General features: G+C 39.4%; 1 protein-coding gene across 1 annotated transcript in view; it reads right to left on the bottom strand.

The window, feature by feature from the left end:
* The window catches only part of TRDN (triadin), a 781460-nt gene that overhangs the window by 602101 nt on the left and 162587 nt on the right, over positions 1 to 16772 (bottom strand). Inside the window, exons 22-26 of the mRNA XM_063441781.1 lie at positions 6575 to 6658; positions 5711 to 5770; positions 5314 to 5370; positions 4706 to 4762; positions 3504 to 3563 (exon numbers count right to left, since the gene is read on the bottom strand). Coding sequence (XP_063297851.1) covers positions 3504 to 3563; positions 4706 to 4762; positions 5314 to 5370; positions 5711 to 5770; positions 6575 to 6658 — 318 coding nt within the window. The remainder of the gene's footprint in view (positions 1 to 3503; positions 3564 to 4705; positions 4763 to 5313; positions 5371 to 5710; positions 5771 to 6574; positions 6659 to 16772) is intronic.

The raw sequence follows: 16772 nt of genomic DNA, 5'->3' as shown, positions 1-16772 counted from the left end.
CACTACATACAAATACACCCCTGCAATCAACTGCCAACACTACACACAAACGCACATCTGCTTCACAAACACAATTGCACTGTGCACTTATTGACAACCAAGTCCTGCCCCCATTATACTACTATTTGATTTTCACAGAAACTATAGTTTCTGATGCAAGTAAGATAACATGTATTAACAAGTAAAGCTTTAGGTCTACAAAACTAATAATTTTATTTGGTATGTCGGCATCTATTTGGGTTTTAGTCCTTGTATCAAATGAGATATTGACACATCAAGGAATTCTGTAAATTTTCCAAGTTTGGAAACTGAAGTGGGGATATTATTTATTTTGCCATGCAATTTAACAAACTCTTTAAATGGGCAATGTAGGCACTTTAATACCTTCATCTTTAGCTTCAAGCCACGTCTCCAAGCCCTCTGGATATGAGAGCCAGGAAGCTTACTTCCCAACTCTAATACCATAAACATACCATGAAGTCACGCACACATAGTCGGCTATAGAGAATCCTCGTATTCAATTATTCAAAGGTGAGTCATTAGTTTATTTACATTTTTTGTTTATATTATTGTGTAGATGGGTTGAGAGGGAAAAGTTAAGCGGCACCAGGACTCAAGTGTTAGGAGAACAATTATTTATAAAGCAAGGCTTTATAAACAGACTTCAAGTAAGTCAGAAATAAAGTCAGAATGAAAGGGTGAGAAAGGTTTAGGGTAACTAGATAAAAATCAAGGTTTTTTTTTTTTTTTTGCACAGTCTCACAAAATAATGGATTATATTCCACATTTGTGATGTCATCACTAGACACCAAATGCAAATTTACCATTATAATAAATGGAGGATGGCACATATAATTTTAAAACTCTATTTTACATGGCCTATTTGTATCCTAAATATTACAGATAGCATAATGTACAGGTTGTTTTTAATCCACTGCATTGCTAATCTAAGCATTGTTGAAGTAAAAATATCAATTGAGGTAAACAAATTGATAAAAAAAAAAAAATTACTTTAACCCCTTAAGGACTGAGCCAAATGTACACGTTGTGAACAAAACAAAACGTAAACAAAACCTGGCATTTGCGCTATATGTCTGTCCAACCATAATTCACCTCTTTCATATTAAATGCACCCCCCCTTATTATATATAATTTTATTCAGGGAAAACAGGGCTTTCATTTAATATCAAATATTTAGCTATGAAACATAATTTAATCTGAAAAAAATGTTATTTTCTTAGTTCTACGTGACATTTTAACTGTCAATGTCATAATACTGTTTGCTTTTACTGCAATAAAATACACATATTTGTATTCAGCAAAGTCTCACGTATAAAACAGTACCCCCTATGTACAGATTTTATGGTGTTTTGGGAAGTTACAGGGTCAAATATAGCATGTTACATTTGAAATTGAAATTCGCCAGATTGGTTACGTTGCATTTGGGACTGTATGGTAGCCCAGGAATAAAATTTACACCCATAATGGCATACCATTTGCAATAGTAGACAACCCAAGGTATTGCAAATGGGGTATGTCCAGTCTTTTTTAGTAGCCATTTGGTCACAAACACTGGCCAAAGTTAGCGTTATTATTTGTTTGTGTGTGAAAAATGCAAAAGACGCCAATTTTGGCCAGTGTTTGTGACTAATTGGCTACTAAAAAAGACTGGACATACCCCGTTTGCAATACCTTGGGTTGTCTACTATTGCAAATGGTATGCCATCATAGGGGTAATTTTAATTCTTGGGCTACCATAGGGTCTCAAAGGCAACGTAACCAATCTGGCGAATTTTAATGTGAAAAAAAATGAAACACAAGCCTTATATTTGACGCTGTAACTTTTGAAAACACTATGAAACCTGTACATGAGGGGTACTGTTGTACTCGGGAGACTTCGCTGAACACAAATATTTGTGTTTCAAAACAGTAAAAAGTATCGCAGCAATAATATCGTCCGTGTAAGTGTTGTTTGTGCGTGAAAAATTCAAAAAACATCACTATTACTGGCGATATCATCGTTGTAATACATTTTACTGTTTTGAAACACTAATATTTGTGTTCAGTGAAGTCTCCCAAGTAGAACAGTACCCCCCATGTACAGGTTTTATGGTGTCTTGGAAAGTTATAGGGTTAAATATAGTGCTAGCAAAATAAATTCCCTTTACTTTCGGCATGGGTTTTCAGGCAGATCCCGCTAATTGTAATTAATTAAGATACCTAATTATGTAAAAATATTACATAAATATATGTGTAGAATTAATATATGTATATATATACGTATATGTATATATATATATATATATATATATATATATATAATTTTTTTAAAATATTTTTATTTATATATAGGTATATATATAGTCATATATACGTATATAGATATATATATATATATATATATATATATATATATATTATTTCGTTCTACGTGTATTTTGATATAAATATATATATATTAATATCACAATACAGTTAGAACGAAATAACACACATCTATATATTTTTTAATTATTTATTTTTAATTATTTTTTTTATTTATTTTTTTAACGTATTTACATATTTATTTATTTTATATTATATATATATATAACAATAATTATATATATTTAATCAGTATCAGTCTACGTGTAATTTGATATTAATATATATATATATATATATATATATAGTAATAGTAAAATACACCTAGACAGTGTATGTGTGTGTATGTATATGTATATATATATATATATATATATATATATATATATATATATACTTAGATCCTATATATATAGTATATATATATATAGGATCTAAGTATATAAGTATTTTTTTTACACTGATTTCATTTTATTTTATTTGAATGTATATAAGTATTTTTTTTTTACACTGATTTCATTTTATTTTATTTGAAGTCAGCCAGCAGGGGGACTACCTGTCATTGCAGGCAGTCCCCCTGCTGGCAATGCAGCAGACAGCTAACCTCGCAAGGACCTCACTCTCACATGGCCGGGGGGGCCCCCAGGACGTCGGATGTGCCGCGGGCGCGGGGGGCTCCCTGGGAGTCCCCCCAACCGCGATCGCCGGCGTGGGATTGCCGGCGACCGGGTAAGTAAAAAAAAAAAACAGAGGGCGTACTATTACGCCCGGAGGCGTTTAAAGCCGCTTAAAATAGGGCGTAACAGTAAGCCCTCCGGTCTTAACCCCTTAAGGACCAAACTTCTGGAATAAAAGGGAATCATGACATGTCACACATGTCATGTGTCCTTAAGGGGTTAAAGGGTTAAAGTAATTACTTCTCACTTGTTAGTAATTATCATATTTTGAAGAAGGGCCTGTACCTAGTCTGTTTAATTATCTGCCTATTATATACAAACATATATATAGTATCTCACAAAAGTGAGCCACCCCTCACATTTTTGTAAATATTTTATTATATCTTTTCATGTGACAACACTGAAGAAATGACACTTGGCAACAATGTAAAGTAGTAAGTACTAACGTACTAATGTACTAACCTTTGGTAACACTTTTTGCTTCAGCTTTTTCCTTCTTCTCTACTTTTTCTTTTGTGGTTACTAAATGAGAGCAACAGATGAATGTTATGTTTGCATATTATATGGTACATTTTTATTTTAGTGAACTAATAATTCAGCACAAATCCATCCAGTGCTGTTATAAGTAATGCATTTGTGTTGTTTTTTAATTTAACCATAAGGGTAAAAAATATAAACATAACACTATGTAACGATAAACATATTTATTTATATTTACATCCTTTAAAGATTTTTATATACACAATGACATAGAGAGATTAGAGAAAAACAAAGTGTGGTCCAAATTCCAAGAAGAAAAAGCCTGACATTCTTTATGGAAAATATTTCAGGTACATGTAGACACAGACCCCTAATTAGACTGACACATTTAAAGAGGTGACACGTGTACAATGAGTGCATCATAAGGAAGAATCAAGACTAGATTCATGTTACAACTTCCAGTGTTACGTTTGGTACATATGATCAAATATACCTATAGAACCCAGTTTTCCTATTTAACTATCTAATGAGTCTGGACCATACCTTCCACGTGTCCTATTTAGGAGGTACAGTCCCTATTTTGAACTATAGTCAGTCTGTCCCTCTTTCTATCATAATGATGTTTTTTTCAAGGAGCTCTGTTTGTGGAGTTTACACAAGAGTTTCAGAGCAATAATACCTACAGCAATGTGCTTTAAACATCAATAAATTTGTTTAGATATTAGCCTATGAAAATAAGATACAATGTTATATTTTTAAATTACATTTTCAATAAAGACATCATTCAGTCACCTACAATTTCTCAGGATAGCCATGTCACTGGCCACGCCACCACTCCCCTAAAACTAAAATCTCACCCTTTGTCCATTTCAAATATTGGAATGTATGGTCTAATGTGAGTGTTCCAATTGATGTTATTCAATAGATGCAAGTTTATTAGAAACATCAATCAAGTTCAGTTATCCACAGATTACATAGTTAACCTAATCCCGTTATCACTGTGTTAGTAGTACCTACTACAAAGATACTGAACATTGCACACCTATATTTTCTCCTTAATTGGAGGAAATGTGAGTGCGCAAATGTTCTTCTGTGTTTATTGTATGGATCTCCGAACAGATTACAGAACAGATTACAAAACAAATACCATCATAACAACATTTCTTGAAAGATAAAATTCTAACCTTTAAGTAAAGGTTTTGCCTCCACTTCCTTTTTCTCAACTTTTTCTTTTGTAATAACTGAAATGAAATAAATTTAGATAAGTTTTGCTTATAACGCATATAAATTGTTCTGTATAGAACAGCGGCAGTGTATACAGATACACATACATATTTGTAAAATTATAATAAATATAAATCAACATAAACTCTTTAAATGAACTAAAAAATAATTAATTACTTAAAGAAAAATTCCCTAACAATTTATAAAGCATAGGCGTAGTGATATTACAATGGAAAACCAGACCAAAGCTGGAGTTGAAATAATACCCCAAAGAGGTATTATGGAAATTGATGGAACCTATAGTTAGTGTTATGTTTGGGTATTCAGTGATGAAGAATTAAAACAGTCATCTATAATAGCTAGATGATCAAAATTATAGCATAGATATATGACACACTATGTTTTTACTAATTAAACTCATAATTGACCCAAATGGGCCTCAAAACATATGTTGAAATATTAATACATATATGACCAAACAAGTTTTTTTTATTTAAGATGCAACTAGTTTAACTATAATTTCACAATTTGTGTTTTTAAATTGTACATTTCATTTTAGTTAACTGACCTTTATGTGGATGTTTTTTGTCTTCTTTTGCCTTCTTTTCAGATTCTTTTGCCACGTCTGAAATAAGAGCAGCAGAAATGAATTTGAATACAAATTGGTAAAAATGTAAAAAATAGTTAACATGAATATCACTAGTTTGCATTTGTATAAAGGTCACTCACTGAAACAATGTCATCACCCTAACACCTGAATTTTAGATTACACGTACAAATATAAAATACATAAGAGTGGATCTACAAACCTTAGATATGTCCACTCTTAATAATGTATGACTTATATTAATATAATTAATCATAATACAAGTTTGATTAATATTGTATTTAGGTTTATAAAAATAATAATATATAATACATTTATAAAGTATTTTAAATAAAGATTTTATAACCAAGTAGCCAACCTTTAGGGGGCAGGGGTTTTTCCTCCTTTTCCTTTTTTTCAGATATCTCTTGAATAATTACTGGAGCAAGGTAAAATATGAAACAAAATAGAAAAAATAAATAATTGGAATGCAATTATGTCAATATAAACTGCATGCACAAGTTAGTTAATATGCTTGTTTCATTTGTTATTGAAAGAGAAACTGTCCCCAAATCACAAATTTCCCAGTTTTGTATGATTTTCAAATATTAAAATAACCAATATATTTCTGTCATCAATGCATGTTACCTATAAGCAAAAAGAGCAGCCATTTTATCTTTTTATTGCAGAATTTACATAAATACGCCTCCCATTATATTATTCCTCTCTTTGGAGGGATTTAATTGGTTCTAGAGGGAGGGATAATTCCGCAAAATTAGGTTAATTATAAACGTAAAAAATAACGTGAATTATTCATTAAAAAAAATAATGTGGTTTATTAAATTATTATTATTAAAAAAAATAATGTGGGTTATTCCTGCACCACACTGAACACATTTACAGTGCAATAAATTAGTTACTAATGCTTAAACCAAATATTTCAATACATAGCATGCACATTTAAAATAAAAGTACACGCTGTTGGTAGTTTTTAGGAACGCATCTGAAAATGGATATGTTGGTGTAAAATCCACATTCTAATAAAGCAATGTAATGCAGACTTCTAATAAAGCAAGAAAATAATGCTACAACTTCTATGCCATTCTATAAGTTCTATAGCTGTTGTACTTTCCATCACATGTTGTAATACAAGGTAAAAAGCTGTTAGTTAAAAAATATAAACATTATGGTTAAAAACCTGTAGGCTAAGGTACATTATTAAGTTGTAAAAATGAATCCTTACTGTGTTCACTTCCCATTAGAGGAGATTGTTTAATTTCGTCAAGCATACTGAGGGTATACAGCTTTAAGATGCAGGTAGGCGGAGCTAAAATGACATAATGAAGCCAGATCTTAGAGACAATTAGTATAGGTAGTTTGTTACTACTTACAAATAGGAGCAGTATAGGAAACAGAAAGAATACAATGTTCATTGTATAGTGCAAAGTCTTCTTGCTGTGATGTGTCCTGTGAGATACAATCTTGGCCAAGCTAGATTAGTTTGCTTTAAAGGGACACTGTAGTTACTATTATCATTTCATCTCATTAAATTGAGTATAGCGGGGGGCGTGGCTAGCCGTCGGGCAGAATGGACGTGTAAATCGCTGCTCCGGCACATGGGCTCCAAATAATTAACCATATCGGAACAGCATCGGCCCCAAACTACCCTTACCTGAACATATGCGATGTCTCAATCCAAGACAAAGAAGACTGGTGCGAAAGCGGACAAATCTAATTTTTTCGGCCAGAAAGGAGCGGCGACACATGAAACCACGCGGCTCTCCGCGCAAGATGGCGCCGAATATAACAGTGCGGACGGCGCTCAGCATACAGTGGAGGAACCCCACTCCCCAGAGAGCCTCACGAAAGATTACTTCGAAAAGGCTATGGAGGCTATGGCGACCAAATTAATATCCACCTTCAAAGCCACCGCAGATCAAATCAAACAGGAGGTACGTGATCTCTCCTCCAGAACCTCGCATGTGGAGCAGACATGCCAAAACCTTGCCTCCCAGCAGCAGGAAACGACGGAGCAGCTGCACAGCCTACAGAAACAAATGGAGGGGATGGAGACACGCATGGCAGACTATGAGGACAGGGCAAGACGAAATAACCTGCGGCTGAGGGGAGTCCCAGAAACGGTACTTCCTGATGACCTCCAAGTTTATGTAAGGGGCCTTCTCCACTCATACGCCCCAAGCATACCGGCAGACATGCTCCTGGTAGATAGGGTACACCGAGTGCCGAAACCGCGGTACCTCCCAGATTCAATCCCTCGAGACGTCCTCCTCCGGGCACATTATTTCCATATAAAGGAAATAGTGCTCAAGACCTACCGCAGCAGGCCGGACCCGCACGAGGACTACCCCACGGTACGCATCATGGCAGACCTCTCCGCGGCTACGCTCAGAAAAAGGCGAGACTTCCACCAAATCACCGCAACGCTCCAAGAACAGGGAATTCGTTACAGATGGGGCTATCCTACCAAGATTATTCTCACACGCAACGGAGAAACGAAATCCTTCGCCACCCCAGAGGACGGTCTGAAAGCGTTCAGAGAATGGGGAATACCCGCCTTAACAGACAAAAACCCACAACCTACTGCCAGGCAGATCCGTCGCCCTCTAAAGACCTGAGAGAACTGTGTGTCTTACATCTACTGCGATCCCCTATAATGAACACTCTACCTTGATCTCATACGATAAGTACCCTGCAAAACCAATGTTTGCACATGTTTAATTATGTTTAATTATATGCTGGCGACTGCGCATGCTACAGGTTTAGACACCTGCCTATACCTGGTTCAACTATCACTTGTTTAGATGTTCCACAAGGGAATGATATCCCCCCAAATGAAAAAAAAAAAAAACAAAAACAAAAACAAAAAAAAAAAACAAAAAAAAAAAACGAAATGACTTATACTGTAACACTCACTCTAGTCTAACGGCGCCAGACGCTACTCACCTCCATATAACTGGGGTTAAAGGTTGATAATCTCTTTAATTAGCATCGATCCAAGGTTGTTGCACATTGTCGGCAAAATCGCAGTGGAAAATGTGACACATGATCTTAGGCATCCCTTATGAAGCCTCTCTTCAACACAAGTTCATTCCATTATCTAACTGTATCACTTGCTATGCATTACCTGGAATGTAAGGTTTAAATGTTTACATGTTACTTAATATGTTATATGCCGATCTGTTCAATAGTTTTTCGTTCTCCACAGTGGAGCCCAAACAGCCAACGTTAGGAAGCTCAAGCTCCCACCCCCACAGGTGTGTCAGACGCACCGGACCTTTAGAGTCCTAGTTTTCCTCCTCTCCGCTCACCCGTTATTACCGCCCCCCCCCTCCTCCACTACCCAACCCACAACGACAACAAGCCCAACCACAGCACCGAATACCGCTTAATACTCCTCCCTCCAAGCTCTACAACCCACCAACATGAAAATATACACGCACAACGTCAAAGGGCTCAACACCCCTCACAAGAGACGCATATTACTGGAAGACCTGAAACGTGATAAAGCAGACATAGTCTGCATTCAAGAAACACATTTCGTAACGAACCGTATCCCCACCTTTGCGGCAAATGAATATCCCTTCCAGCTCCACGCGACCCATACCTCCAAATCAAGGGGAGTCTCACTGCTTCTCCATAAAACCCTTACAATAGAACCCCTTCACACCACAATTGATAGTCAAGGCCGATTCATAATACTCCATTGTCTGATTAACAATAACCCCCTCCTACTGGTCAGTCTCTACAGTCCGAATGACAATCAATACAACTTCCTGCACAGAGTGCTTACAAAATTGCCAACCGCCACTAACGCTCCAATCCTAATCTGCGGTGATATGAACCACACAATGGACTCGCACATAGACTCCACGCTCTCCGACTCCTCAGACAGACATGCCACGCTTAAACGTAATAACAAAGCCCTTGCGAAACTACTACACACCCATGGTCTCTATGACCTCTGGAGAACACTCCACCCGACAGCCAGGGAATACACATTTTATTCTCACGTCCACAAAACATACTCCAGAATAGACCACATTCTTGCATCGGGACCAATACTCCAACTAACTCAGGACTGCTCGATAGGCAACATAGTGTGGTCAGACCACGCGCCCGTACTACTGGCGCTAGAGGACACTTACCAACATAGGGGCAGGCCACCTTGGCGCCTCAACGACACGCTTCTGAACGACCAAACCTTTGCACAAAAACTCACCCAACAATTGCAAGATTATTTTGATTTAAATGACACTAAAGAAGTTACCGCTACAACCCTCTGGCAAGCTCATAAAGCGGTAATGAGAGGGACATTGGTCAGCCGAGCGTCCTACCTGAAACGCAAACGCGATAGCGAACTATTACGCCTACTAAAAGCACTCCGGGACGCAACAACTGCACACCTTATGAACCCTACCGACGCACGCAGAGATGCCATCAAAACCATAACCGACCACATCGACCGACTTAATCTTGACAAAACGGCCTACATGCTTAACAAATTGAAAATGAAGACGTACACCCAAGGTAATAGAATGGGAAAATACCTAGCAACACTACTCAAACAGCGTCAAGCAAACTCCAAAATACCCTATTTAATAGCTACTACGGGAGGCAAAATACTAAACCAACAAACCATAAATGATACAATGGCCGACTATTACCAAAACCTGTATAACTTAAAAACTGACACCTCGGTACATCAACCCAATGACAAAGAAATAGACATGTTCCTCCAAGGAGCACAACTACCAACTCTGTCACCAAGTCAAGTGCACTCCGTACAAGATGAAATAACCATTCAGGAACTCGTGGAAGCCATACAAGCTCTCCCACCCGGGAAATCGCCAGGCCCGGATGGCCTAACCAACCTATATTATAAAAAATTTGCATCACAACTGGCCCCTCGCCTGAAAAATATGTTTACCCAAATACTAACTACTGGCACTATGCCACAGGAAATGCTGATGGCACATGTTGCCACACTCCCGAAACCAGGGAAACCACCGGATAGATGTCAAAATATGCGGCCAATATCCCTATTAAATACAGACGTGAAGCTCCTTGCAAAAATATTCTCAAACAGGCTTGCACCCATTATACCGACCTTAGTTAAAGGGGACCAGGTGGGATTTGTGGGAGGCAGACAGGGGGCTGATGGCACGCGTAAAATATTAAACATGCTGCACGGACTGCAGGGAGGGAGGGTCCCAGCTGTACTGCTCTCTTTGGATGCTGAAAAAGCTTTTGATAGGCTCCACTGGCCCTTTCTCCTTGCGGTCCTCCGGAAATTTAACTTCCCACCCCAATTCTTAAAACTAGTCGAAGCAATATACTCAGCCCCAACCGCCCGAGTAGTAAATGGGGGATTCATCTCCAAGCCGTTCACTATCTCTAACGGTTCTCGACAAGGATGTCCACTCTCGCCCCTACTTTACATCCTGGCACTGGAACCCCTAAATCAGATTATAAGAGACAACCTGGACATCCATGGAGTTAAGCTCAAGGGACGGGAATACAAACTGACAGTATTCGCTGACGACATCCTTCTCACTTTAGAACAACCCCACATATCCCTCCCGAACTTCCACAAAATTCTCACACAGTACAGTCACTGTTCATATTATAAATTGAATGTAGCTAAAACATTGGCCTTAAGTATCAATGTCCCGGCCCAAGACTTAGCACGACTGAAAGCCAACTACACATATGACTGGAGACGAGACCATGTAAAATTTTTAGGCATTAACTTTACCCCCACACCACACTCACTATTTAAAGCAAACTATACTAGACTACTTAGCGAACTTAGAACGCTTCTGCAAAGCTGGAAAGGGAAATTCATCTCTTGGGCGGGTAGAATTGCCTCGGTAAAGATGGTGGCTCTACCCAAAATCCAATATCTATTTAGGACGTTACCACTAAAACTCCCACAAAATTATATACGAAATCTACAAGACGCCATAAACAACTATGTATGGGAAGGCAAAAGGCCCAGAGTAGCAAAAACCACAATGCACAAAACACCTGCCAGAGGAGGGATGGGCTTACCGGATATACAGGGATACTACAAGGCGGCTCACATAGCTCCCCTGCTGGCGGCACCTCACCAACGTGAACCATTAGCGTGGACAGAAATAGAGGCTAACTATGCAAACAGCCTTCCCATCTCAGTACTAGCCTGGCTACCCAAACCACACAGACCAAAAACAGATGGCATGCTACCCACCACCAAGCTCACTTTAGCAGTATGGGACAAATACCGGGAACGCCTCGGGAACAAGACACTGCCCTCCCCTGCCCTCCCACTTGAAGCACTGAGACTCCTTATACCAGACTTCAATTACAAAATCTGGAACAGGCACGGAATAAAAACATTATCGCAATTGCTAGCAGACTCCCACCTGAAATCGTTCTTAGACCTTAAAACCGAATACAATCTACCCGCCACGGCACTATTCTCCTATCGGCAAATGTTGTCTTGGCATGCCACACACCCGATGCCACAGCCAACTGATAAAACTGACACACGCTGGCAGAAAATAGAACAGATCTGCACATCAACCAAGCCAGTTAAGAAACTGATCTCTACAATCTACGCATCGATACTAACTTTATCCCAAAGGCACCCCCCTTCCTTCATGGAAGTGTGGGAGAAAGACATTGGCCACAAAATTTCCGAAGAACAATGGCACACAATTTTTAAGGCACATAAGCAATTCACCCTCTGCACGAATCACTTCGAATTGACCCGCAAGATCTTATACAGATGGTACCTGGTCCCTACACGCCTACAACACAGCTATCCGGCCACGTCAGACCTATGCTGGAGATGCCAAGCTGATAGAGGCACCATGCTACATATATGGTGGAGCTGTACAAAAATCCAACAATTTTGGCAACAGATAGCAAACTTAATTACCAACTGCACAGGCTCAAAGTTACCGCTTCAGCCTGCAACTTACTTACTTCTCTCCCTGCCCCACACACCACACAAACATCATGCCTACCTCAACTACCATATCATTGTAGGTGCACTAACTAGCATTAGCAGGAAATGGAAGCAGGACACCCCCCCCCCCACAATCCAGCAATGCATTGCAACTATAGAAAGTAACAAAAATTATGAAATCATGGCTAGGAAAACACACAGTAACGGCCCCCAGTGGTCCAAAGCCTGGAAGTTATGGGACCGTAATAGACCGACCACATAGGACACGCAAATATGAACCAATTACTGCAATATGCCTCATGTCTAGGGGCACGGAACGCTTTGTCCACCTACTTCTCGAAGATGAGCCATACCCAACTAGGTAACTCATGCAATACAACTGAACCACCGCTAACTCTCCAACCACTGCTTCCATGACCCCCCCCCCTACTCACTTCACCATGATACCACGCAAAACTGCCGCCCCCCCCCCCCGGGTCCCAAATCCCCAACTGCCAAACGCACTACCCGCAAAACCACTCATGAAATGCCATAACCATCGAAGGACTGCAACGAGGCTAGGCAAACACTTACAAACCACAAGTTGCATGCATTCCAACATACACAAAGACGCACACATGGGGAAATGAGATGGATAATCGCTCTAACTAAATGCCTCGCTAAACATGCCTCTTTCCCACTACCAAACACAGGCACATACAGAAGAAAAGTAAGAGAGCAACACATCGGTGGAAATGTAGGGCCCCCCTACTTCCCTTCCCCTTTCTCTTCTGTACCCTCCCTGAACCTCAAGAATGTTGAAAACGTAAAATATTGCTTGTTCCCCTCCCTCTTTTTCTTCTGTACCCCTTAAAAAAAAAAACCTGAAAAACAATAAAAATTGTCAAATTCAAAAAAAAAAATTGAGTATAGCATCTTGGATCCCATGGCACTGCCCCCCCAGTATTAAACTATTTTTAAACCAGACCCCCACTGTATGTATGGATAAGGAACAGATTACACTTCCAGCCCTACCAATTTATGGGTATTGTGATAGGCTAAAAAGTGGTCAAATGACACTCTCAGTCAATCACAGTCACTCGTTGCAGCTCAGGTTAATGCAGGAGTCCTTTAGTTGTCCAAACAGTACCAAGGGAATGATTCTCATTTAACATTGACATATTAAAATAACTAAATGGAAGGATGGTGCTAAGGGACTCCAAAAACTATATTTCAATAAAATTAAGCTGTTTATCCAGTGTCCCTTTAAGTGCACCATTCCCACTTTGTATAAAATCTAACAAACATATTAATCTTAATACAAGCCTTTTCTACATTTTACATTTTAAACACTAGTTTGTGAAATTCACTTGTACTAAACTGACCGAGATGATCAATTTAGGATGAGGCTAAACCCCGGGATTAAGCTCATCAAGATTTATCTTTAAACTTTGATAAGTTGACTACATGAATCAGGCATCAAGCTTAAACTTTAAATACAGGTTTACGTTTATCAGGTGGGTTGGAGGATTTTGTTCATTCTTCATTGAAGAAAGAAGATTACAAAGAGATCTTCAGTCAAGAAATTACTTGTTTTTTTAATCTCATTTTTTAAAAGTCCTCACTATTAATTTGTGTGGGCAGAGATATACAATCATTACTGATGGAGATCCCAAACTGTCATTTTCTGGGGCATTTAAGGGGTTAATCCCACTTAAGAGTAAGGACCTATCCAACCCAGGAGACTAGGCCCTTATGTGTCATAATTTTGTATAGGTTAACCCTGTTATCAAATTAACCTCTTGAGGGTTCAGGAGACTGAGCATACCTTTTTATATACATATATATTTTACCCTCTACCCCACTACCCATGGAATGGTGAAAAAGAAGAGGTCATTAGCTGGACCCAGGCAACCCCTCTTCACAGTGAGAGGGCTGATATAGTCTTGTGTATAACATGTTAGTACGTAAGCACATTCTTAGCATGTAGAACCTATTTTATTTTCAGTGCCAGTTGGAAGAGCATCATATTACCCTGCTCTGTTGCAGCATTGAAATGGTTACTGTTACTGATGAGGCATACCTAGTGGCTTGCCTATGTCTGGTCTCACTAATTTTACATCACTATGTTTATGCCAATAAAAGGGCTTTTTGGAGTCTGTGAAAGGACACCACCATTTAGTGGATATGACAGTTCCTCTGGTTCACTATGGAGTTCTCCAGGACGAACCTTTTTACAAATTCACCGGTTTTGTGAATAGCACTGTGGTTGTAACTTTGGAGCAGTTTATTGGACACTGCAACGTTTCGACCTGTACCCAGGTCTTTATCAAGCTAACACCACATCAGAAAATGAGTATTTATATACACACATAATCAATTAAAGTGAAACTAATCTGAAATTACATAATTCATTAAAACACACAGTGATATAATTAAAACACACAATGATATAATAAAAAAAATGTCTATTATTTGTTATTCTTTATTTTTAAAGGGACTCTCCAGTGCCAGGAAAACAATCCGTTTTCATGGCACTGCAGGTCCCCTCTCCCTCCCACCTCCCATCCCCGGTTGCTGAAGGGGTGAAAACCCCTTCCGTCACTTACCAAAAGCAGCGACAATGTCCCTCGTCGCTGCTTCTTCCTCCGCCGCTGCTCCTCCCCTTCATCACGTCAGCCGGCAAGGTAGACTGATCACGCCCGCTGGCTGGGAAGACCTAATGCGCATACGTGGCATTGCCGCGCACGCGCATTAGACCTCTCCATAGGAAAGCATTAAGAATGCTTTTCAATGCTTTCCAATGGGGATTTTAGCGACGCTGGAGGTCCTCACACAGCGTGATACTGGCAATGTGAGGGAGTTGGAGAAGGTAGAGGCACTGTTGGACTTATTGGGCACTGGCATCTTCGACCACGGACTTGGAGGCTCTGGGAGTCCCAGTCTTTCCCTTGTTGGGAGACACAAAGGGCCCTGGTGGACTTGCGCCCTGCAGGCGGACAGTCCTGCATCTGTGCAGGTGATGCTTTGGGGTTGAGCCCCTGTTGGCCCTCCAACTAGGTGGATTTGTACAAGTGGTATTAGGAGCCACAAGAAAGGCTATGCCCGAAGGAGGTCTGTTCACCTCTTGGCTATCACTCCTCCATTCTCCACTCTAAGGCAGATGTAATGCTGTTGCTGCACGTTTCTCAAGCTTCGCTTCAGAAAAGCCCCGTTAAGTTGCGTTGTGGTGGGTACATGGTGTTTAGGCACATCTGCCATCCTGAAGTCACTCGATGCGCTGTGTGCAGGAGTTGGCACTTGTAAGTGACACACATGTATCAGGTGTTTTGGCAGCATGGACCGGGATAACCCCCTGCTGGTCCGAGGGGGGAGGATATGGGACTCAGCTACTGATCAGCCCACAGGATTTCACCAGAGAGGTCGGCCACAGCTCCTGGCTCACCCACCACAAGGCCTCCTAGCAATTGGGTCAGGTCACAATCAAGGCAAACAGGGCAGAGTTTCTCCAAAGAGCTTATCAACTTTTCCAGGTATCAGTTAAGTCAGGTGAAGTAGTCAGGATAGTATTTTAGTCGTTGACTAAGGCGATTTTTGCACAGAGCTTGTGCCTTTTATAAAGCCTATGAGGGTCAAAATGACTCCAACATTATTGTAAAGGATTGTAAAACAAACTTCTCTTATGCCCCCAAAGACATGTGAGAGCAAGTCCATTATATATGACTAGCCAGTGACTCCTTACTGTAATTAAAACTTGATTTTAGTTGGTAATAAAATACAGAGGGCATCAGGTAGGGGCTGTAAATTTATAAAGGTGGGGAGGACAGATCATTGTCCTACTTATGCTGCCAGTAGACAAATAGGTGCTAAAATCAATGAGGCAACGTATCAGGGATTAGGTGCCCCATAAATGAAATTTAATCACCAAAGCTGACCTATTAAATGCAAAATATAGGTTTGATTTCAATATTCGAACCAATATTTATCAGCTCTGAATAAGCCTTTAACAAAGGTAATGCAATCAATATGGAATGTTAAATTGCTCATCTGGAGCAAATAATGACTGCTCATCTGGAACAGATAATGTGATCAGCCCTAACTTAACTGAGATTTAGTTTGCAATCATATGAAAAATAAGGGTTTCTTAGAGTTGTATAATAAATGAGACACCCTATTCCCTTTTCATATAATATTGATGTTGTTATAACATATCAACCTTCCTTTTGTCTATGGTGGTTAAGTGAAAGGTACTATACCTCACACATTGGGAGAGCAGCCCAGGATAGTGCTTTTTTTAAGTTTTGCATAGTTCCAAATTAGATCTTCCCCACGCCTGTGGACCTTTTACTCAGCTCCAATTCTAGACACCTGTACTCATCAATAGTTAAAAACAAACTATAATCCTCAGTTCTCAATGTTTACAATTGACTAATTCCTTTATATTTGAAACAAGTCCACTTATCTACGTTTTTTTTGACTGAGTTAGGAT

The sequence above is a fragment of the Pelobates fuscus genome, chromosome 2 (genome assembly GCF_036172605.1).
Source record: "Pelobates fuscus isolate aPelFus1 chromosome 2, aPelFus1.pri, whole genome shotgun sequence".
NCBI lineage: Eukaryota > Metazoa > Chordata > Amphibia > Anura > Pelobatidae > Pelobates > Pelobates fuscus.
Note: the sequence above shows the minus strand (reverse complement) of the source record. Positions and strands in the feature narration are given on the sequence as shown.